This window comes from Neovison vison, chromosome 4 (genome assembly GCF_020171115.1).
Source record: "Neovison vison isolate M4711 chromosome 4, ASM_NN_V1, whole genome shotgun sequence".
NCBI classification, from domain to species: Eukaryota; Metazoa; Chordata; class Mammalia; order Carnivora; family Mustelidae; genus Neogale; species Neogale vison.
The window spans coordinates 68,229,888-68,255,135 of NC_058094.1; the positions used below are offsets into that span (position 1 = coordinate 68,229,888).

Sequence of the window (25,248 nt, forward strand, 5' to 3'; positions counted from 1 at the left end):
TGTTGAACCAACCTTGCAGCCCTGGAATAAATCCCACTTGGTCGTGGTGAATAATCCTTTTAATGTACTGTTGAATCCTCTTGTCTAGTATTTTGGTGAGAATTTTTGCATCTGTGTTCATCAAGGATATTGGTCTGTAGTTCTCTTTTTTGATGGTATCCTTGTCTGGTTTTGGGATCAAGGTGATGCTGGCCTCATAAAATGAGTTTGGAAGTTTTCCTTCCATTTCTATTTTTTGGAACAGTTTCAGGAGAATAGGAATTAGTTCTTCTTTAAATGTTTGGTAGAATTCCCCTGGGAAGCCGTCTGACCCTGGGCTTTTGTTTGCTTGGAGATTTTTGATGACTGTTTCAGTCTCCTTACTGGTTATGGGTCTGTTCGGGTTTTCTATTTCTTCCTGGTTCAGTTGTGGTAGTTTACATGTCTCTAGGAATGCATCCAATTCTTCCAGATTATCAAATTGGTTTGCGTAGTGTTGCTCATAGTATGTTCTTATAATTGTCTGTATTTCTTTGGTGTTAGTTGTGATGTCTCCTCTTTCATTCATGATTTTATTTATTTGGGTCCTTTCTCTTTTCTTTCTGATAACTCTGGCAAAGGGATTATCAATCTTATTAATTCTTTCAAAGAACCAGCTCCTAGTTTTGTTGATTTGTTCTATTGTTTTTTTGGTTTCTGTTTCATTGATTTCTGCTCTGATCTTTATGATTTCTCTTCTCCTGCTGGGCTTAGGGTTTCTTTCTTGTTCTTTCTCCAGCTCCTTTAGGTGTAGGGTTAGGTTGTGTACCTGAGACCTTTCTTGTTTCTTGAGAAAGGCTTGAACCGCTATATATTTTCCTATCAGTACTGCCTTTGCTGTGTCCCACAGATTTTGAACTGTTTTGTTTTCATTATCATTTGTTTCCATGAATTTTTTCAATTCTTCTTTAATTTCCTGGTTGACCCATTCATTCTTTAGAAGGATGCTATTTAGTCTCCATGTATTTGGGTTCTTTCCAAATTTGCTCTTTTGATTGAGTTCTAGCTTCAGAGCATTGTGGTCTGAAAATATGCAGGGAATGATCCCAATCTTCTGATACCGGTTGAGACCTGAGTTAGGACCCAGGATGTGATATATTCTGGAGAATGTTCCATGTGCACTAGAGAAGAATGTGTATTCTGTTGCTTTGGGATGATGTTCTGAATATAGCTGTGATGTCCTTCTGGTCCAGTGTGTCATTTAAGGCCTTTATTTCCTTGTTGATCTTTCCTTGGATGATCTGTCCATATTCAGTGAGGGGAGTGTTATAGTCCCCTACTATTATTGTATTATTGTTGATGTGTTTCTTTGATTTTGTTATTAATTGGTTTATATAGTTGGCTGCTCCCCCATTAGGGACATAGATATTTAAAATTATTAGATCTTCTTGTTGGACAGACCCTTTGAGTATGATATAGTGTCCTTCCACATCTCTTATTATAGTCTTTGGCCTAAAATCTAATTGATCTGATATAAGGATTGCCACTCCTGCTTTTTTCTGATGTCCATTAGCATGGTAAATTCTTTTCCACCCCCTCACTTTAAATCTGGAGGTGTCTTCGGGCTTAAAATGAGTTTCTTGGAGGCAACATATAGATGGGTTTTGTTTTTTTATCCATTCTGATACCCTGTGTCTTTTGATTGGAGCATTTAGCCCATTTACATTCAGGGTAACTATTGAGAGAGATGAATTTAGTGCCATTGTATTGCCTGTAAGGTGACTGTTACTGTATATTGTCTCTGTTCCTTTCTGATCTACCACTTGTAGGCTCTCTCTTTGCTTAGAGGACCCCTTTCAGTATTTCTTGTAGACCTGGTTTGGTGTTTGCAAATTCTTTCAGTTTTTGTTTATCCTGGAAGCTTTTAATCTCTCCTTCTATTTTCAGTGATAGCCTAGCTGGATATAGTATTCTTGGTTGCATGTTTTTCTCGTTAAGTGCTCTGAAAATATCATGCCAGCTCTTTCTGGCCTGCCAGGTCTCTGTGGATAAGTCAGCTGCCAGTCTAATATTTTTACCTTTGTATGTTACAGACTTCTTTTCCCAGGCTGCTTTCAGGATTTTCTCTTTGTCACTAAGACTTGTAAATTTTACTATTAGGTGACGGAGTGTGGGCCTATACTTACTGATTTTGATGGGCGTTCTCTGAACCTCCTGAATTTTGATGCACATTCCTTTTGCAATATTGGGGAAATTCTCCCCAATAATTCTCTCCAGTATACCTTCTGCTCCCCTCTCTCTTTCTTCTTCTTCTGGAATCCCAATTATTCTAATGTTGTTTCGTCTTATGGTGTCACTTCTCTCTCGAATTCTGCCCTCGTGGTCCAATAGCTGTTTGTCCCTCTTTTGCTCAGCTTCTTTATTCTCTGTCATTTGGTCTTCTATATCGCTAATTCTTTCTTCTGTCTCATTTATCCTAGCAGTGAGAGCTTCCATTTGTGATTGCACCTCATTAATAGCTTTTTTGATTTCAACTTGGTTAGATTTTAGTTCTTTTATTTCTCCAGAAAGGGCTTTTATATCTCCCGAGAGGGTTTCTCTAATATTTTCCATGCCTTTTTCGAGCCCGGCTAGAACCTTGAGATTTGTCATTCTGAACTCTAGATCTGACATATTACCAATGTCTGTATTGATTAGGTCCCTAGCCTTCGGTACTGCCTCCTGTTCTTTTTTTTGTGGTGAATTTTTCCGCCTTGTCATTTTGTCCAGATAAGAGTATATGAAGGAGCAAGTAAAATACTAAAAGGGTGGCAACAACCCCAGGAAAATAAGCTTTAACCAAATCAGAAGAGATCCCAAATCATGAGGGGGGAGAAAGTGGATAAAAAGAGGTTCAGAAAGAATTTTTTTAAAAAAAAAAAAGGAAAGAAACAATTAAAAAAAGAAAACGAATAACGAAAAAATACAAAAAAGAAAAAATACATATGTATTAGGTAAGCTAGTTAAAAAACATTAAAAAACAAAAGGGTAAAAGTTTTAAAAAATTTAGCAGAAGAAGAGAAAAAAATTGAAAAAGAAAAAAAATTAAATTAACTGCAAGACTAAAGAATCATAGGGAGAAAGCCATGAGATCCGTGCTTTGCTTTCTCCTCCTCCCGAATTCTTCTGCTCTCCTTGGTATTGAAACCGCACTCCTTGGTAGGCGAACTTGGTCCTGGCTGGATTTCTTGTTGATCTTTTGGAGGAGGGGCCTGTTGTAGTGATTCTCAAGTGTCCTTCTCCCAGGCAAAATTGCACCGCCCCTACCAGGGGCCGGGCGGGCTGAGTAATCTGCTCAGGTTTGCTTTCAGGAGCTTTTTTTTTTTTTAAAGATTTTATTTATTTATTTGACAGAGAGAGATCACAAGTAGGCAGAGAGAGAGAGGAGGAAGCAGGCTCCCTGCTGAGCAGAAAGCCTGATGCGGGACTCGATCCCAGGACCCTGAGATCATGACCTGAGCCGAAGGCAGCGGCTTAAGCCACTGAGCCACCCAGGCGCCCTTTCAGGAGCTTTTGTTCCCTGAGTGCTTTCCGTAGAGTTTTGGAGGCGGGGAATGAAAATGGCGGCCTCCTGGTCTCCAGCCCGGAAGAGCCGAGAGTCTGGGGCCCCACTCCTCAGTGCACCCTCAGAGAATAGTGCCCAATTACTCCCGTCTCCCTGGCCTCCAGCCGCGCTCTGAGCTCACCGAGCCTATGACTGGTTCAAGGTAACCTCGAGCTGAGAGCTCACTCCTTGGTTCTGTCTCTGTAACCGGCTTCCCCGTTCTAATATCTGTAAGCTCTGCCACACTCAGACACCCCTGATTCTTCTGTGACCATGCGGCCCCTGAGGCTACGCTGACCCCGCATGGGCTTCACCTCCATTTAGCCTCTGGAATGATGTCCCTCAGTGGAACAGACTTTTAAAAGTCCTGATTTTGTGCTCTGTTGCTCCTCCGCTTGCCTGGAGCCCGCCCTTCCCCCCGCAGTCTATCTTCCCCTCGCTTTGGATTCACTTCTCCGCCAGTCCTACCTTTCAGAAAGTGTTTGATTTTCTGTTTTTAGAATTGCTGTTCTTCTTCTCTTCCATCTCCCATTTGATTTGTTGGTGTTTGTAATCTTTAGATAAGCTATCTGACTGATCTCCTGCTACCTGAAGTAGACTCAGGCTGCTACTTCTCCACCATCTTGACTCCTCTTCCACTTACCCCAACTCTTAGTTCAGGAATTTTCCCCCCATTTTTGAGGTATAATTCATGTAGTATAAAATTAAACATTTTGAAGTGAATGGTTCAGTGGCATTTAGTATATTTACATTGTTGTGCAACCACCACCTCTGTCTAGTTCCAAAACATTTTCATCACCCAAAATAAAACCCTTGTACCTAGTAAACTTAACATTCCCTCCCTCTCACCAGCCTCTGGCTACCAGCAGTCTGCTTTCTTTTTCTATGGATTTACCTACTCTGAATATTCTTATATAAATGGAATCACACCTTATATGTACTTTGTGTATAGCTTTTTAAGACTATACCTAATTAATATTAATTGATGGTATTTATTATTTCATAGTAAAAAAGACATGTAAAATGCTTTTTATCTTAAATGCTAATAGTGTTTGTTATTTCAGATGTAGCCAGTGAAAAACAAAGAAGGCTTCTGTATAACTTAGAAATGGAACAGATGGCCAAGACAGCAAAAGCACTCATGGAAGCTGTGAGCCATGTTCAGGCACCTTTTACAAGTGCAACACATTTGGAGCATGTGAGACCCATGTTTAAGGTAAGAGGTACTAATAACTTTTGGTTGCAGTCTACATTTATATGTAACTTTGTTCAGTGTGTTTTTAGTTAAGGAAATAACAGTAATTATAGCCCATTAGTGTAGACCTGGAGGCAAAAGCAATGTTATTTAGGATATAGCAGATAGAAATTTTTTCTTAAAAAGAATGAGAAAAGGTATACACTATTAGCAATTAATGAGTGTATACCTTAAGAAATAAGAATGAGAAGAAGAGAATTTTTCAGAGAATGATCATTCATATTTGGCCTGGTTTTCTCCAAATGAGCTCTATTTAAACCTTTGGAGTAACCTTAAATTTCAGAGTGATCTTGAACTTCTGACCAGGAACTCACATGAGGGTTCCGAGTATACCTGCAGTGCAAAGAGTAGAGTGAGGAAGAAAAGCAAGTGTTATTTGTGTTTATAGGTTGATCTAGTAAGAATGATACTTACTGGTTCTTTAAAATTTGATTGCCTATTCCTTCTTCATTTTCCTGTTCGTTTTTCCTGTCCTTTCTCTAAAATGCAAGGGTAAGCAAGCAGTGAATCAATAAGGATTACAAGGAAAGTCTAGTCGAGGTTGAAAAGGGAAAAAAGGGGTAAAGTACATTCCAATTTGTGGGACAGTGTGGTAGGATGGTTTGTGGAGGCTAAAGATTTGATTTGAGTTCTCATTCAGATATTAAGTATATATATGTATGGGCAGTAAAAGTTGACTACAAGATTTCTGTGCTTTCTTTTAGCTCTAAAATTTTATAGTTTTACCTCTATTTCAACTTCTTTGTGATAATGTCATTTCCAAAAGTTGTTGAAGAATTGTGGAATCGGGGAGAGGAACCTAGGGGAGGCATTGTTAGAAGGAATAGTGGAGTATGACTAGCCTTGTCTTTTGGAATAATACAGAAAATACTACAAGAAACAATTTCTCCTTATTATGAGACATTTTTTATAAAGCACCTTTTTGTTTTGTTTTGAATAGTCTCATTTTTTTTTTTATTCTCAAATGTTTTTGGTTGGTGGAGGTGTAGAATGAAAAAAAAAGCAGAGGAAACCAGCCATAATTTTATCACTCAAAAAAACTTCTGTTGATAGTTTATATACTACTTTTTTATATAAATACTGCTTTTTAAATATTTTTAAAAATCATTTTATTCATTTATTTGGCAGAGAGAGAGACAGCAAGAGAGGAACACAAGCAGGAGAATGGGAGAGGGAGAAGCAGGCTTCCTGCTGAGCTGGGAGCCCGATGCGGGGCTCGATCCCAGAACCCTGGGATCATGACCCAAGCTGAAGGCAGATGCTTAACAGGCACCTCTTAAATCTTAATTGAATAATTTTGACCATACTATGTGTAGAATTTCGTATCTTGCTATTTCTCACATAATAAGTATTTCCCTGTATCATTAAAAATTGTTCATAAATAGCTTTTATTATTTATTCTCTAGATTAGTTCTAGTTTATTTAAACATCTTCTAAACTAACATTAAGAATCTTCCCTCTTACTGTCATTTCTACTGCCATTAACCTCTCCAGACATCCTCATTTCTCTTATTATTGTAGTGTCCTAACTGATATCCTTATGTCTGTTTTTGTGCTCCTCTTATCCATTTACAGAGACCAGAATGATCATTTTAAAATACAAAATGAAATGTTGCCTTCTTCCTTAAGGCCCTTCACTAACTTTGCATACTATAATGAAACTAACACACCCACATCTGCAATCCTGTGTGGTCTGGTTCCACCTGCCTTTCCAGCCTCATTGCTAGATTTCTTTTGTCTAGTGTGACTAGGCTGCAGTCATAGCATTCCTTCAGTTTCTAGAACATACTAAATTATTTTCTCTTTGAGCATTCTTACAAGCTGTCTTTTGTCTAGAATGCCCATTCTTTCTTTGCCCAAGTGGTTTCAGCTTTAAAATGTTACCTTTTCAGACAGGTCTATCCTACCCCCACCATCCAAAATTGGTCCCTTTTCATAGTGTGCTATGCTTATTCTTCATTGTATTTACAACTGTTGTGTTTATGTATTTACTGATTTTAGAGTTTAGTATCTATCTTTTTACTAGATTTTAAGTTCCATGTGGCAAGGGACTGTGTTCTGTTTACTTTTCCCAATATCTTGCACCATTCTTAGTTTATAGTAAGTGTTCAGTAAAAAAGCGTTGGCTAAGTAGCAGAATAAATTGAGAGATTTCTAAGATGTGATACAATATTGGGGATTTAAATATTATTAAAAATCTTTTTAAATATTGCCAAATTGTATTTTCCAAAGGCATATTCAGTATGAATGGATAATTTCACTGACCCCTGGATATTAGGTGTAGTTTGATAGGAGGAATCATTGTCTTTAATTCCTAGTGGAGTTAAACACATTTTTCACTGGCTTAAGAAGCATTTATACTTCTCTTGTATAAATATTGCACAGGTTTCTGAATAGATGTGCTGTTTCTTTTCTTACAATAGAACATGTAATTTATTACTTCCATGTGGTACTTCATATTTTAAAAGTACTGTACTTCATATGCTTCTCAAAACACCTTTCTGTAGTGGCAGTCCAGGTATTAAAGAGGAAGAAAATGAGGTTCAGAGAGATTAAGTGGCAGAGCTAGGACTAGAAAGAAGGTACTGTGGCTTATGTTCCTTTGCTTAGGAATTACATACTTCTGAACTTTCTGATGTTACAAACAAAGCTTTGGGTAATCCTTTGGGTATGTTTTTTCTTAATAATCTTGAAAACTTTACTTTTTTAAAAATTCCAGTTGTCATTTTTACAGTACACTGGTATAAATCTCTTTATGTTTACATAGATATATAGTTTTGTTTCATTAGAACCTATTAAAAGCAACAAATGCTCGTATTAGACAATTAAAAGTTAGACAAGCATACACCAATGTATACACATATGTTTTGATGTCAGAATTTTCAGTGGTCTAAAGTAGCCCTTTTTGTTTGGTTTACATTAGGTACTCACTGTTACCTACTGGTAAAAGTTGGTATTTGTTGGTTTTCACAGTGTGTAACAAAGAAGTATTTTATTGAACTAGACTTTTTAAGTGTTGTCCAACAAGGAACCAGGCATATCACTGATATTTCAAGGTAAAATATTTGACTATAAAAGAAGTAAGTCTAAGTGATGTCCAGGGAGCAGGCTTAAAGGAAAAAGAATAATGTAATTATTGCAAGTAGAAAAATGACTAAAAGAATTTTCTTAGAAATAAAATCTGAAATACTGCAAGGGACAGATCTTGCAGGGAGAGATGAATTCTGAAAGTAGGGTTAAGACTCATATCATTTGTGAATAGTGACAGTTTCCACTACTTATTGATGTGAATAATTTATAGATTCTCTTCCTAAAATATGCCTGAGGTCCTCTACTGAATTTGTAGTCTTACTGTCTTCCTATCTGTCACTTATTTAAGCCCAGGCAACATTATGTACTTTTTACCCCAAAAAAACTCATTTTTTCCCCAGAACTTTTTCAAATCATTTATTATCTGAAGCTTTGAGAAATATCAATGTATTACTATCATAAAATTTAATTATCACTTGATAGTCATGATATAGTTTCAATTTTTAATTTTTCTAGTTGGCTTGGACACCTTTTCTGGCTGCGTTTAGTGTGGGTCTGCAAGATTGTGATGATACTGAAGTAGCCTCTCTTTGCCTGGAAGGTATAAGATGTGCAATCAGAATTGCATGCATTTTCAGCATTCAGGTAACAAAGAATTTTGCCTTTGTAGCCAGTCTGGAAAACATAAATTACATATGTCATGGCTATAATTAAAATTATTTTTTGATGTTTGACTTACCAAAAACTAATTTCAAGTTTATGATGGACTATAAGTGAATCTAATGTTTAATTTTCCAAGAAACTGACAGAAGAGGTGGTTCTCTATTGATGTATCTGGAATCATCATAGCAACTTTGGTTAGCATTTTTTTTCTCTGCGGAATATTAGCTGTAGCCAGAGTTTCTAAGACTTTGAATTTCTATATGTTTATTTGAATATCTTATTTAAATATGTTGCATGTTCATACTTACTGCATATTTTTTCATACTTACGTGCTTTTATATATTACTTTATAACTTCACTTAAACCTAAGAAAAGTTACCTTGAAAAGAACCAAGTATCTTAATTTTCATGAAGCCAAGCCCTTCTACTAATTTATATACTTTGTCTGATAATGAATTTTAGCCAAAGCTTGCTTGCTTTAAAAAAAACCCAAAACCCATTTCACATTTATTTATGAATGTTATGGCTTTAAAAGCACAGCCTCGCTGTAGAGAAAAAACGAGCACATTTATAAATTATGTTTCTGCCAGTCTGCACAGTACTTGAAACATAAGCTCTCCAGGAATGTTTTTTACTACATGAATTCATTTGTTGTCACTAAAATCTCATCTTAATTTGACATCTCCATTGTGTTTAGATTTTAGAAATTCATCCTTTTTTATTTTATCATCTTAAAACACTATAGTTTGAGGTATGTAATTTGTCAGTTAAAAACTTACTAAACAAGTAAACAGTTTGTTAGTAGGGAATTAGGGATCACTCTGTTGTGTTTGTAATAATGTAAGTATACTTTTCTCTTTTTTATAGCTGGAAAGAGATGCATATGTCCAGGCACTAGCAAGATTTACTTTACTTACTGTGAGTTCTGGTATTACTGAAATGAAACAGAAGAACATTGACACAATAAAAACCCTTATCACTGTGGCTCATACAGATGGAAATTATTTAGGAAATTCATGGCATGAGGTATAAGCACTTCATTTTCAACTTTGCAGTTTGGTTTATAAAATGATTTAATGCTTAATATTCTACTCACTGACATGCTTAAAGTGTTTGGGAAAAAATTTAGTGTATTCAGGATATGTTTATTTAGCTTTTTATAATGATTTATAATGTAGCCTATATTTAAATCCTGGCTCTGTATGTTTAAGTATTTTTGTAATCATTTTTAACTTGGAATTGTTATTTTTTCTAAATAATGAAGATTCTGAAGTGCATCAGTCAGTTGGAACTTGCACAGCTTATAGGAACTGGAGTGAAACCTCGATACATTTCTGGAACAGTACGGGGCAGAGAAGGATCTCTTACTGGAACAAAAGATCAGGCTCCTGATGAATTTGTGGGTCTGGGGCTAGGTGAGAATTTTAAAAATTATTTTTATGACGTATCAGAGATTATTAACTTGTTCAATATATATAACGTTATTAATGAATTGTGAATTAATAATGAATAACTTTATTAATGAATTATGAATTAATAATGAATTAATGAAATATAATTAGAGGAAGATAATAAAATGCCCTTTGGCTAACCTTATGGGAAAAGGAAGAAGACCGTGAAGACCATTTTTGCCTGGTCTAGTTTGCAACATTAAGTGGCCCTTACTCTAAATCTCATAGTTGGGAATAAGAGAAAGGCACAATTTAAAATGACCTATTTTCAACACTAAGCAGGTAACTTAAATGAGTGAAGGCTTGTATAAGATGATAAATAGTTGGGGCAACTGGAGAAGGCATTCACATTCAGATTTCTTAAAAGGCACTATGCAGTCCTAACAAAACTCTGGTATAGAAACTTTCCCATGGTTCCTTATCTGCTCAGTGTGGCCAGGAACTTCCAGATTTAACCCAGTAGAACAAAGGAAAATACTGGTGAGAATGGCTACAGAAGATCTAAAGACAGTACATTGTTTTTTAAGATTGTATTTATTTGACAGAGACACAGCAAGAGAGGGAACACAAGCAGGGGGAGTGAGAGAGGGAGAAGCAGACCTCCCGCCGAGCAGGGAGCCCAATGTAGGGCTGGATCCCAGAATCCTGGGACCATCATGACCTGAGCTGAAGGCATACGTCCAATGACTGAGCCATCCAGGAGCCCCAAAGACACTAGATTTTGAGTCATAAATGGAAACAGTACCACCAGGGAAGAAACAACATTTAAGACTGTCTTTGGCTTTGAATACCATACTTTGGGGTTTAAATTCTTTCGTATATCTTCCTTATTGTGTGCAAGTTACTTTAACTCTATGAGCTTTGGTTTCCACTTCTGCAAACTAATAGTAATATCTACTTATAGAGGTCTTAGGATTAAATAAGAATATGTATAAATGGACTTCACACAGTGGCTGGTATATTAATGGTTTGTGGATTGTTCTCTAGCCATTTTCCCCACCCCACTTACATCCAAGAAATTTAGAGACATGACTTAAAAAGAGGGAAAGAGATGAGATCTAGGAATATTTACCTTTTAAGGTTTCTACTCTAGCACCATATTTCTGGATATTTTCTATCTTTTTATCTTTTAGTGATTTCTCTGTTGTTGCTCACAGTAAAAATTTTTAAGGAAATCAAAAAAACCTTCCAAGTTTGAAAAACTGATCCATAGGGAAAGAAGCAGCACAGGAACATGTGTGGCTTCAAGCTGGACTGGGGACAGTTATTTCTTAGTGATAGTTCAGCCGTGGCAGCCAGCAGGGCCATTCTGTTACCCCAGTTGGATCTTAGATGTGGTGGTTTTAGGATGTGAAGGTGTAGACCTAATAACTTACCAGCAGGATTTAGAACCAGTGAGCACATTTACAGTGACTTGTATCACCTGGAAGTCTGAGATACAGATGAAAAATACTTACCAACAAGTGAAATGAATGTGCATTGATTGATTCAGTAACTTTTGAGCCCCCCCCTTTTTTCATTTTTCTTTTTGCACACGGCCTTAGGAGTACAAGAAGACTAAAATAATGACAGGTGCAAATTGCCAGGGCTTAACTTCGGCAAGTAATAGAAGTAGGTTACACTAAAAATAAAATACTGGTGGTGTATTTTATCTTTTAAAGGTTTTAGTCAAATAAGAGAAATGATACTTGCTGATAATGTTTCCTCATAAACTTGAAAGTAAAATTAATTTGATCATTATTGTTGGGCTATTTAAGTTGTAAGAATATGAGATGACTTGCCTTCTCACTTCAGGAAAATGGAATTTACATAAAAATAAATACTTTTTGGATCTGGAAGTGAAATTAAAAGTTCAGGCTTCCAAGCCACTCAAGCAACCAGCCATATTCTTTCACTTCTCTTTCAGGCTTTATCTAGATTTCATCTTATGTCATCTACTTCTCTTTTTGGCATTCTCCATTCTCCACTCATTCCTGATTGATTAGGTCTCTCATTTTTGAGTCTGTATCCTAGAGGGATTCAGTCTGTTGACTTGGCCCCTGTTGGGCAGAGTCTTCCCTTCAGGCTATCTCATTGGTTATCAGCTAGCCCAGTGTGGCAGATGTCCATCCCTGTCCATCTGTGCCCTGTCATTTACTCAGGCAACAGATGTTTTCTTCAGCGGGATGCTATAGTCAGAATTTAGGCTAGAAGAGGATGTAGTCCAGACATTCTGTATATATATGGTCTTTAAAAAATAAATTAATATCTTCCTTTATTGATAGCATCCACCTTCTAGTGTTCCACATAACTACAGTAATGGGGCTGAGTATATGTTTATCTGACTTTCTGACTGATATCAAGTCTGTATTTCCACTTTTTGGAAACATGAAACTTTTTTTTTTTTTAAGATTTTATTTATTTATTTGACAGAGAGAGATCACAAGTAGGCAGAGAGACAGGCAGAGAGAGAGGAAAGGCTCTCCGCTCAGCAGAGAGCCCCATGTGGGACTCGATCCCAGGACCCTGGGATCATGACCTGAGCCGAAGGCAGCGGCTTAACCCACTGAGCCACCCAGGCGCCCCGAAACTTTTAATTATTAAGGATACACAGCATTTTTTTAAAAAAGGATTTTATTTGTTTATTTGAGAGGGAAAGAGAAAGAGAGCACAAGTGAGAGGCAGAAGGAGAAGCAGATTCCCCGCTGAGCCGGGAGCCTGACAGAGGGCTTGATCCCCAGGACCCTGAGATCATAATCTGAGCCAGCAGATGCTTAACCAGCTAAACCACCCAGGCCCCCACGTAGCATATGATTGTTAGAATTATATCCATACTATGCTTTTAAGGTGTATGTCAGAGTTTAAAAATTCAGTGCTTTGAACATACAAATTTTTTTTTTTTAAGATTTTATTTATTCACTCGATAGACATCACAAGTAGGCAGAGAGGCACGCAGAGAGAGGGAGGGAGGAAGGGAAGCAGGCTCCCTGCCAAGCAGAGAACCCGATGCGGGGTGCCATCCCAGGACCCAGGGATCATGACCAGAGCAGAAGGCAGAGGCTTTAACCCACCGAGTCACCCAGGCACCCCTGGACATACAAATCTTAAGTGAATATTCACTCCTACCTCTTTGTTCTTTATCTAAGTATTTGTGCTTTTGAGTAATTTGTTTGGTAAAGATGGAACTATTAATCTATCATGGTGTGCTGTTACACAGATCTTTGAAGGTTCCATGTGTTTTTGAAATAGGTTCTTTGGATTGGTAAACAAAATTTTTTTGCTTCCTCTAAATATATTTCTTAATGATTACAGATTACTATATTAAATATAAAAATAAAAGCTCTTAAATATAAAAATAAAAGCTTTCTAGGAAGGACATTCAGATGGTACACGAAAGAAGTTAGTGGTTATGAGCATTACTTTTTTCTTACAGATTTTTCTTCATTAAATTCCTGTAATGTGCCAGTGTGCTCCAAGTGTTGCTTGACACTATTCTCCTAACCACTCCAGTTCTCTTGTCACTTATTTCAGGTTGTTCATTTGTATTATAGAAATAGACTCTTTGTCTTTCTAGCTCTAGTATCTTCTATTTTGCTGTGTTCTACGGATAGTACCAAAATTATCTTTGAGAAAATAGGTTGCACTGGGGTGCTTGGGTGGCTCAGCTGTTAAGCGTCTGCCTTCGGTTCAGGTCATGATCCTGGGGGTCCTGGGATCGAGCCCCGTATCAGGCTTCCCGCTAGGTGGTGAAGCCTGCTTCTTCCTCTCCCACTCCCCCGGCTTGTGTTTCCTCTCTCACTGTGTCTCTCTCTCCCTCTCTGTCAAATAAATAACTAAATCTTAAAAAACAAACAAACAAAAAACCAGGTTGCATTATGTCAGTCTTCTAAAAAGTCTATTGTTGCTTGTTTTCAGTCTTTTTTTTTTTTTTTTTTTAGATTTATTTATTTGAGAGAGAGTACGCACGCATGTGCATGAGCAGGGGTGAGAGGCAGAGAAGGAGGAGAGGGAGAGAAGCAGACTACCTCCCAAGTAGAGAGCCTGACATAGGGTCAATCCCAGGACCCAGAGATCATGACTTGAGCTGAAATGAAGAGTCAGTCGCTTAACCAGCTGCCCCATATTATTCCCTGTTTTCAAAAGCAGTACACTAAGCATAACAGTCAAAGTTCTTCACGTTTTAAGGTTAGCCTTTCTTTCTAGCTTCATTTCCTACTACTGTTCTGTCCCATCTCTCTTGTCCCCAGCTAGATCCTCCATTATGGCTTTAACCAAGTGTGTTAAAACATGATATTTAGGGACGCCTGGGTGTCTCAGTTGGTTAAGCAGCTGCCTTCAGCTCAGGTCATGATCCCAGCGTCCTGGGATCGAGTCCCACATTGGGCTCCTTGCTTGGCAGGGAGCCTGCTTCTCCCTCTGTCTCTGCCTGCCACTCTCTCTGCCTGTGCTCACTCTCGCTCCTCTCTCTCTGACAAATAAATAAAATCTTAAAAAAAAAAACAAAAACAAACGATGTTTACTATCATCCTTCCATTAGTTTGTATACACTGCTCCTTTTCTACATGATTATCCTTCTGGGTCCAACTTGAATTAATATATCATTATATATGAAGGTTTTCCATGAGCTAATACCCCTATTCTCCTTCCCCTACCAAAATTAGTTCCGTTTAGCAAAGCTTGTATTAAATGTCATTAGTTTATCTTGTCGATGAAGGAATTACTGCATTTTACTAAAGGTGATTATAAGTCTGTCTCGGTCTGTGTCTCCTGGTAAATTATAAACTCTCTGAGGTCAAGAATCACATCTTTTTTATATTGTTCAGTTCCTGGTAGAGAATTGGAATTCAGCTGCTTTAAATAATATCATCATCTATTATGGTTGCAGTCATAAAGGCATTTAGTGAGTATCTGATCAGTTGAGTCAACAGCTATTTCTTAGTATCTCCTTTGGACTTAATATGGAGTGATGCCGAGAAATAACAACAACAAAAAAATGATGTGTTTGACCTGGTTTCTTGCCTAAGGGAACTTTTAATTGTGTTGAGAAGGCAGCATTAACACACCATAGTAATTTATGTGAAACTGTATGGAAGAAATTTTTATCTGACTATTACTTATTTAAGTAAATGCTTCGTTCAGAGGAAAAATGGGAGGAATCCTTCCTGAGAACTCAGTTTGGGTTTTAGATAGTTGAGGGATGGCCTGAATAGATTTTGTAATGGCTAGAATGTTGAAGGGTACTGCCTTAAATGCTAGGCTTTAAAAGTTTATGCTTTATCCTGAAAGTCATAGTGAGCAGAATGAATATGATGAGATAGAAGAACTAATCTGACAGGAGACTAGAAAGAGAGATTGAAGAGGGGAAAAATTAGCAGCAAGGAAAGCAGTCAGGAAACTGTCCATAATCTGGCCCTGGAATTACAAGGCTCTAAACTGAGTAGGGATGAAAATGAAGGAATGGTTCCAGAAACAGTTCAAAAGAAAGATTTAGTGATTGGTTGAGGAAGGGAAAGATCAAAGATGATTTTGAGGGGCACCTGGGTGGCTCAAGTGGGTTAAAGCCTCTGCCTTTGGCTCAGGTCATGGTCTCAGGGTCCTGGGATTGAGCCCCGCATCAGGGTCTCCGCTCAGTGGGGAGCCTGCTTCCCCCTTTCTCTCTGCCTACCTCTCTACCTATTTGTGATCTCTCTCTCTCTGTCAAATAAATAAATAAAATCTTTTTTTTAAAAAAAAGATGATTTTGAGGTCAAGAGTTTGAAAACTGGGAAAATTGTTCTGCTGTCCAACATATGGAACTGATTTTGGAGGGAAAGAGAAATGATTCTTTTAAATAAGAAGATATTGGAAAATACAGTTAAAATTTCCAAAAAGCGTGTGGAAATAGAGGACTGGAGATTGAAAAGAGAGATCTAATTATATGGAATTGGGAATCCTAAGAAGATAACATTGGAACTACAGTTAGTACTATTTCTTAAACGTTAAGGGAAATTATGCGTACTGTCATTAATTTTGTGGTCTGAATTCTCAGTGCCGCTAATTTGTTAATCTCTGGAAGCACAATTTGTCTTTATAACAATCCATGTCCATATGCCATTTAGTATAGCTGATTAAGCGCATTTGGCCTTGATAGGTCACTGATGCCAAAAAAATTGTTTACCCAAAGCTTTGTTTCTTTCATAGGAAAATAACTGATTTCAGAAATATGTTTTAGAACTCTAAGTATATTCTTCCACTGAATTATTTTCGAACTGAAATGACTCTCTTTTATGTGTGGTAGTCGGAGGCAATGTGGACTGGAAGCAGATAGCAAGTATTCAGGAATCCATCGGAGAAACCAGTTCTCAAAGTGTTGTTGTTGCTGTAGATAGGTAAAGTATTTATTTTTTTCCTTTTTCAAATGAATACTATTTTAATTCTATAACATTTAAGTACATTTTGCTCTGTAATGGTTAAAAAAAGAAAAATTATTGCCAAAATAACTTTCCTTAAGTAGTAGACTATATATTGTGTTAGACGGTGATCTGATGGTGAAGTACCTATAATTTTGCTCTTTAGATCATGGAATATCTGAAGGAGATAAACAGTATGAAAATTTACATTAATATAAATTAGAAATTAATGGGCATTAGGGAAATGGTTATCTTGATGAAAAAGAAACACATGTTTTATTTTCTTTATAGAAGACAAATTGGTATCATTATTCCTTAATGAAAATGGTGTGTAATCTTTCAGGTTCTATTTGATGTAAGACTGCATTATGGGTAAATGATGGATTTGCTGGCAATTCTCATTGCAGACTTCTTTGGAAAGGACTTCAGAGTGTGTCTTATTACCAAGTATTTCTCATTTCTAGTTTATTTTCTAAAAGTGACCCCATACTAAGTGTTCTTTTGAAGATAAGCTTTTTCTAGATGAATGCCCAAATATTTGAAACTTAACATTTTACAACACTGACATTCAGATTTTTTTATTACTTCTGTTGAAACTTGTAGATGTATAGTATGTATTTTTTCTTGGTTCTTGGAGACTTGTGCTAATCCAGAATTTTACTTCAGATAAAACTACTTGCTCTTTAGTACAGACTGAACTAGAGTATTAAGTGGCTACTGACCCTGGAAATACACCCTGCTACTTTTTCTTTGAAAAGAACTTGTAATCTTCACTTGCAGACTCTTTTTTTTTTTTTTAATAAGGGAAGGAGGTCATTTGCCTTTTCCTGGTGAAGGCTAAAGAAAGATTGCATATCCTCTAATACTCACTGTATGACTTGAAGGTTTACCATGTGCTTGGCACTTTTTAAAGTACTTTCTGGGTATTACTTATCACTTAATACTTCCAGCAACTTCATGAGATGAGTATTATTATTGTCCTTAATTTATAAGTGAGGAAGCTGAGACAGGGGTGCCAAAATAACCTGCTCATCCCCACAACTAATCTTATCTTGATTATTGTTGAAATAACTGTTTCATCCACAAAGAATTTTGAGGAGTGGTGCCAGGACATATATTCAGGCAGCAGGTCTTCTTGAGCATACGCTCTTATCCTCTCCACCTCTCTGCCTGCATGTACAGCTGGAGAGCAGTGTAATAATGTATGCCCTTCTGCTTTCAGGGTAGCTTGTTTCCAGATGATTTTACTATCATTATGAGAATCTCTTCAGGCAAGAGTTAACATTTTACCTACTATTTATATCCATAGTATATTTTATATGACCAAAGCCAGTTCTAATTTATCCATCCATCCACTGTTTGTTGTGAGGAGACATACCACTCGTTTGAGTAAATGATACGCCTCTCCATTTTAAGAATTTAAGGTATTTTAGAGGAGTCTTAACATAAATTCTGTTAGTACTTTGTTGTCTCAAACTCGTCATCACCAGATAATTTCTGCAAACATAAATCCAATGTCTGATTTTACACAAAACCTCAACATTTAAATTTTAACTCGTAATGTAAGCATTTAAAGTTACATCTTTAATTTACTATTAGATTATATTCTTGTGTGGTGCTTTTAACTTTCTCATTAAATTTCTTCTGAATTTCTTTCTCACTATCTGAGTATATTTTCATATGTAATATTCTGACTCTAAATTCATAAGCTAAGTCAGATAACTTAGGAGGTATTCAAGTCAGTGTTGTGAACTTTGTCAGGTATCATCCTGGAAAGTTTTGTACTTGTAACAAGTCGTTTTCTTGTCCTTAGGTCTGGTGTTCTGAATAATGACAAGTGTAGGAAGTAAATGTTTAAAATCAAAGTAAATTTTTTTGCTTAATTATTTATAGTGCCTGTTTATTAAGAGAAAAAATATATGATTTTATTTAAAGCTATTCTAACTGGACAGGAATCCATTTTGTCCAGGAATGAGTTACCACTAAAAGTTAAAAACCAGTACCATAGTTTATGTTTTTTTTTTTTTAAAGATTTTATTTATTTATTTATTTATTTATTTATTTATTTGAGAGAGAGAGACAGTGAGAGAGAGCATGAGCGAGGAGAAGGTCAGAGAGCGAAGCAGACTTCCCATGGAGCTGGGAGCCCGATGTGGGACTCGATCCCGGGACTCCGGGATCACGCCCTGAGCCGAAGGCAGTCGTCCAACCAACTGAGCCACCCAGGCGTCCCATATAGTTTATGTTTTTATTAATTTTAACCACACCAGATCTATCTTTATACTGACCCATCTCACACTTTGGAACTTTCTGTCTCCCTTCAGAAAATACATGTAGCTCATCCCCAACTACATTTGCTCATAATATCTTCTGATTAGGTCTTAGAAATAAGTGTTAACTCTGATACTTTCACTGTAAAAATTTTTTACATGTACAGTAATTTAGTTTGCCTCTGTATTGCATACAGTTTGAAGTTTATGTGGTCCAGAATCTGCAGGTTTTGCCAACTTTCTTTCTTTCTTTCTTCTTCTTTGTCTTCTTCTTTTTTTTTTCTTTTTTTGGTATTGCTGCATTGCTTTTCATTTTGTGGCTGAAGCAGTAATCTCTCATTTTGTTTTCCTGCCCATAGTTTTCAGGACATGTTATTTATTTATTTGTTTGTTATTTTATTTATTTATTTATAGCATTCCAAGATTCATTGTTTATGCACCACACCCAGTGCTCCATGTAATACGTGCCCTCCTTCATACCCACCATCAGGCTCATCCAACCCCCCACCCCCTGGACATGTCTTTTGATATTAACACACAAGATTCTGGTCCTTGGCTTTTCATACAGGGAATGTAAAATCCATTTCATAGACTGATTTTGTGAAACATAGCTACGTTCTCTTGCCTTAGTTTATGAAGGTGAACTTGAAATGCCTTCACAGACTGCCAAGCTCCTACCATATGGCCTATCTGTAGCGGGGCATTACTAGAGATAAAGTGACCCCTCAGAGGCTACCAAAGTGAGTAGGAATTTGAATGCCCTTTTTCAGGATGCATGCTCCCTCTAACTTTTGTCACCTGACTCTATAAACTTGTCTGATTGCTACTGGTATTTCTTTGTCTTTGTTCCCCATCATTTTAGGGCCTTCAGAGAATTTGTTGCTTCTTTCCACTGTAATTGCATATAATCTCCATCTCTGCTTCTGTTCTTTACTCCTTTACTCTTTGTAGTTTGCTTCCTTCTCTGTCTAAAGAATTTTTTTTTCTTTTCTCCCTTTTCTTGTTGTTTCTCCTATTTACTGTTTAGTTTTGTCATTGTGGTTATTTTTTTTATAGCCATCACCTATGAGAATACCTGTAGTTTGAGAAATTGCCTAGTGACATTTATAATGTGTATGCCAGCCATTTTCATTTTTGTTCATGTGAGAAGTTGTAGGCTTTGTATATTTTTAATCTCTGGACCCAGTCTAACCACTGATTAAATGAGGCCTTTATTATTCTACTTTTCCCCCCAGATGATGTTCTCAGCCAGATCTTTGAATTATTTTGTTCTACTGACAAGAGCAATAGAGGAAATCTTAAAATATTCCTTTAGCAGGAGATCAGGGTATGAGTCATCACGTTGTCAGTTTTTGTCAAATACGTTACTCATTGCCAGGACACATGGACAGACATTCAAGGGCACTGAGGTTAAAAAATCATGATATACTTACAACATGGGTATAGTGGACATAGTAGGGAAAAAAACAGGATATATTTTAAGTGTTTATGTTTTGCTCAGGTAAGTGTGAAGCAGTATATCAAAGTAGTTAAGAGGGTGGACCCTGGAGTATGCCCTTCCTGGTTTGAATCTTGGCTGTAGCATTTACTAATTCTGTAACTTTGAGGAGGTGATTAAATATATTTGTTCCTCAGTTTCTATTTTTATGAAATTAGAAGTATACTAGTCCCTACTTCACAGGCTGTTTGTGATTATTAAGTGAGTGGATATATCATAAAACACCTAGAATAGTACCCACTTTTTTTTTTTTATTTAAATAGTACCCACTTTTTGATTATTGGTAGCTATTATTGTTACTATGATTATTTTTTATTTATTTCTTTCTTTTTGGTTTTTTTTTTTTTTTTTTTTTGGTTTCAGATTTATTTATTTTAGAGAGAGAGGTGAGCGGGTCGGTGGGGAGGGGGGCAGAGGGAGAGAGCATCCCAAGTAGACTCCGTGGTAAGCATGGAGCCCAACAGGGGGCTCAGTCTCATGGCCCTGAGATCACGACTTGAGCTGAAACCAGGAGTAAGGCACTTAACCAACAGAGCCCCCCAGATGCCCCAGATTACTTTTATTTCTAAGCTTAATATTTGACCTGCTTCTGCCTTTAACGTTTCCTTTTTGCCATGCAAATCCTATGGTACACAGTATAAATTGAGGAATATCAGTTCACCCTGGAAGGCGCATCAAACCCTTGGTTCAAACCCGGAGCATCAGTAAAAATGCAGACTTTAGAAGAAGACTAATAGGTCTATGCCAAAATCTTACATGAAACTTTGAAACAAAGAAAAAATTCAGTGAAGAAAGCTGGGCAAACCTGGACAACACAGCTTAACTCTACAAACATTTGAATTTTCCAGGAAAAGTTATTTAGCCACTTCTTAGTTAAACTATTAGAGACTGTTTGCAAGCTTCTGTTAGGTTGCTTATAATTTAACATAATGAGTTTTCTAATCAAATGTATGTTACTTGTAAAAACAAAGAACTTTTCATCTTAAGAACATGTTTAATGCTAGTAGATAATCAGGAAAGATTGAAAAATACCTTCTGTTTTGTACTCTGCCAGTTGGTCAGTTAGTTTTACAAACTGATATTTTCCTTATCTTTAGAGTCTCGTGTTGATCTAGTGTTTGTGTAAGCTTACTAATAAAATTAAAACAATATATTCTTTATTATATTTCTGAATGCAAAGAAGGGAGGGAGGAACATCCAAACCATACTTGTTATGAAATGATATATTAAAATTTAGTTGACTACCTGATTTTTTGTTCTTCTAAACCAGATTTAAAGTAGCAAGTACCTCATGCTACTTTTGAATTGATATAACAGATGTAAGAGTTTATAAATTTTTGAATTATGTTTCTTTTCTTTAGAATATTTACAGGGTCTACAAGGCTAGATGGAAATGCTATTGGTAAGTATATACATTTATTTCACTTATAAATTGGTTTTTGGCTAAAAGACTTGAAAGTTAAGCTAACAAAATATAAATTTATTTATATTATAGTGGATTTTGTCCGTTGGCTCTGTGCTGTGTCTATGGATGAATTACTTTCCACTACACATCCAAGAATGTTTAGTCTACAAAAAATAGTAGAAATATCATATTACAACATGGGAAGAATAAGATTGCAGTGGTCTCGAATTTGGGAAGTTATTGGTGATCATTTTAATAAGGTATTTGAATAATTGTAGGATTTGCTTACATTTGTAATGTTTTTTGTTTAAAATTCCTTAAGATTTTTTTTCCTTTTCTACCTTTTTTAAATTACATTTTTGTAATTAAAAGTAGGGCAACCTTTGAATCCTGTTTTGTTTTGTTTTGTTCTGTTTTAAATGATTGCTGTAGGTTTTAAGTATTTAGTTAAAATGTGTTTTTCTTGGGGTGCCTGAGTGGTTCAGTGGGTTAAAGCCTCTACCTTCAGCTCAGGTTGTGATCCCAGGGTCCTGGGATCAAGCCCCGCATCGGGCTCTCTGCTCAGCAGGGAGCCTGCTTCCTCCTCTCTCTCTGCCTGCTTCTCTACCTACTTGTGATCTCTGTTTGTCAAATAAATAAATAAATCTTAAAAAAATAAAAATAAAATATGTTTTTCTTGTTGAAAAATATTGTTAGTACACCTTAACGCCTTTGTGGAGAATTTTAGGAATTACCAATTTGTGTTCTTAGTGATATATTTTTTTCTAAAACAAAAATGAAGAAATAGACTTAAATGGCTGACATTAGCACCCTATATTTCTGTTGCCATTACAGGTTGGCTGTAATCCTAATGAAGATGTAGCTATCTTTGCAGTAGACTCCTTGAGGCAATTGTCAATGAAGTTTTTAGAAAAAGGGGAGCTTGCTAATTTCAGATTCCAGAAGGATTTCTTAAGACCCTTTGAACATATAATGAAAAGGAACAGGTATTATATTTGTTGAATTGCTTAATATCAGAAAAATACCTTATTATTTTCCACAGCAGGGGGGAAAACAGAAGAAAGGAAAAAAAAAACTGATGGGTTTTATATATATGCATATCCAAGCAATTATATTAATATTTTAGGTCTCCAACAATTCGAGATATGGTTGTACGGTGTATAGCACAAATGGTTAATTCTCAAGCTGCTAACATTCGGTCTGGATGGAAGAACATTTTCTCTGTGTTTCATCTAGCTGCATCCGATCAAGATGAAAGCATAGTGGAACTTGCATTCCAAACAACAGGACACATTGTCAGTGAGTATTCTTCTGCCTGCATTCAAGTTAAAAAAAAAAAAAGCAAAGCTTTAATGTTTTCAGAAAATAATAGAAATATAAGATCACAGACCTATTCTGGGTTTTCAGTTTAACAAGGTTTGCCTGTAGAGAGTTCGTAATGATAGTAATATTGTTATTACATTATTATAGTTAACATTTATTGAATGTTTACCAATGGCAAGAACAGTAAGCACATTGAATGGGTTTCCTTTGGTCTTTACAACAACTCTATGAGCTAAGTATCTTAACTATCCCTTTTTAAATAGATCAGGAAACTCAGACCCAGTGAGGTCAAGTGACCTGCATGGGGTGCATGATTGAGTTAACTTGGGATTCAAAGCAAGGGAGAGGTTTTTGACCACTCCGTTATACAGCCTCCTTTGACTATAAGGGAGAATTAAATACCGAGGTTGTAAGTTAAGCCTGTCTGAAAGATGATAATGATGACCGTCATCATTTTTCATAGATTAAGAGACTGCAGTACAGATAGGTTGAACGTAGTTTTGTATATTGATCTCAGCAGCTACTGATTCAGTACCTACTGTACTGTCACTGTATTGTGTGTTGGGTTTTTATAGTGTAAAGAAAACATTGTGTACCTTTCCCCACTACTCAAGACAGTCAAGTAAGCAGTAATGACAGATATGAAGTGATGTCTGTTAGACATCAAAACCCTTCACCTTTAAGTATGCTTTAACTTCTGGGGTTGGTTTTTTTTTTGTTGCAGTTAATAATAATTGAAAAAATTATTTTGATATATTTTCCATCCTTTCAGCTCTTGTGTTTGAAAAACACTTTCCCGCGACCATTGATTCTTTCCAGGATGCAGTGAAGTGTTTGTCTGAATTTGCGTGCAATGCAGCTTTCCCAGACACAAGTATGGAAGCAATTCGACTTATTCGCCATTGTGCAAAATATGTGTCTGATAGACCTCAGGTATAGCGTCATTTAGTAAACCAAATTTTTCTGAGTATTTATTTCCAGTCTGAGATCAAAATTTATTTGGGAATTGAGGGGATATGAAGCATTTAGTTTTCAGTAAACCCCAAATTATCTGAACTTGTTTCAGACCTAAGTGATTAGTAGTGATAGCTATCATTTATTAAAGGTGTCAGGTGTTTGTTTTTCCAAGTGTAATGATAGCTGTCATTTACTAAAGATATCAGGTGTTTTTCTGAGTACTTTACACGTATTAACTTGTTTAATGTTCTTAACTTTATGGTATAGGTAGTGTTATAGCCCCATTCAGATAAGGAATCTGAGGCACAAAGAAGTTAAAAATATGTCCATGGTTGCAGGGCTAGTAAAGGAGACCTAGGGTTTGAACTGAATCCCATGTTTTTAGCCATTAGCCCATACTATATCTTGCATGTGGTGCTGTACAGTACTGAAGTTGGCTGTCTATGGATGAGCATGGACTCAAGCACTGAAGTAAAAGTTGAATTGGCAACCTGGCCGCCAGCCTTAACTTGCATATCTGAATCTATCTCTAACTATCATCAAGAGAATTTGGTAGAAAGATTTTTTACTACGTACTAATGTGTACCTATGGGGGAGCTTAGTACTTTTTACATGCATCAACTCATTTGACCTTCATACTTCCCAGGGTAGCTGATAAGGCTGCATGTGTCATAACCAGGGAAAGGATAAAAATGGAAGCCTGGTTTAACCTGCTGAATATAATAATACAGAAAAGCTGATGAAAGATTTGAAACTGAAACCAACTTCAGGACTTTAGTGCAGTGCTCTTCATAGACAGTTACAATCTCTATCTTGCTATAAATTGTTTATCAAATTGACTCACTTTTGATTTGTAGAGCATTTAAAAAATTTGGGGGGAGAAATAATACACAGGTGTTATGTTTTACCTTAAGTATATCTACCTTTCTTCTTGAAGGCTTTCAAGGAGTACACAAGTGATGATATGAACGTGGCGCCGGAAGACAGGGTTTGGGTGAGAGGATGGTTCCCAATTCTCTTTGAGTTATCCTGTATCATCAATAGATGCAAATTAGATGTAAGAACCAGGTAACAATCAGTGTTTGTAACTACGATTTTGAAAGGCTCATTTTGACTTCATTTAACTTCTCTTATGTGAACATAAGTTAAGTAGTTGAAGGCCATAAGTCCATAAGTTATGTGTTTTATCAAATATAGTCATTTGATAGGCAGATTTTAAAATATGTTAAGTGGAGCAACAGTAAAAATGGAAATACTACTTTTTCTTCAGATTTTAGTCGAGCATACTACTTTGAGTTTTGGCTTCTATGTTAATTTAATAGTTTACACATTCTGTCTTTTCATACAATTGTTTCTAATTAAAAATTGAAGTTAGTAGCAAAATTATTTCCTGATGAATGCTAAAAGAATTTCTCTTTGCACATCCTTGGTGAACTTTAGATAAAGAACCATTTCTCTTTGAAGACTGGTCTTCAGAGTAACAAAGT

General features: G+C 36.4%; 1 protein-coding gene across 1 annotated transcript in view; it reads left to right on the forward strand.

The window, feature by feature from the left end:
• ARFGEF1 (ADP ribosylation factor guanine nucleotide exchange factor 1) overlaps window positions 1-25,248 on the forward strand; it is a 158,069-nt gene that overhangs the window by 102,462 nt on the left and 30,359 nt on the right. Inside the window, exons 19-29 of the mRNA XM_044245495.1 lie at window positions 4,606-4,757; window positions 8,343-8,471; window positions 9,357-9,515; window positions 9,754-9,904; window positions 16,197-16,287; window positions 21,438-21,478; window positions 21,572-21,741; window positions 22,316-22,467; window positions 22,608-22,780; window positions 23,577-23,737; window positions 24,699-24,829. Of these exons, the coding sequence (XP_044101430.1) occupies window positions 4,606-4,757; window positions 8,343-8,471; window positions 9,357-9,515; window positions 9,754-9,904; window positions 16,197-16,287; window positions 21,438-21,478; window positions 21,572-21,741; window positions 22,316-22,467; window positions 22,608-22,780; window positions 23,577-23,737; window positions 24,699-24,829 (1,510 nt within the window). The remainder of the gene's footprint in view (window positions 1-4,605; window positions 4,758-8,342; window positions 8,472-9,356; window positions 9,516-9,753; window positions 9,905-16,196; window positions 16,288-21,437; window positions 21,479-21,571; window positions 21,742-22,315; window positions 22,468-22,607; window positions 22,781-23,576; window positions 23,738-24,698; window positions 24,830-25,248) is intronic.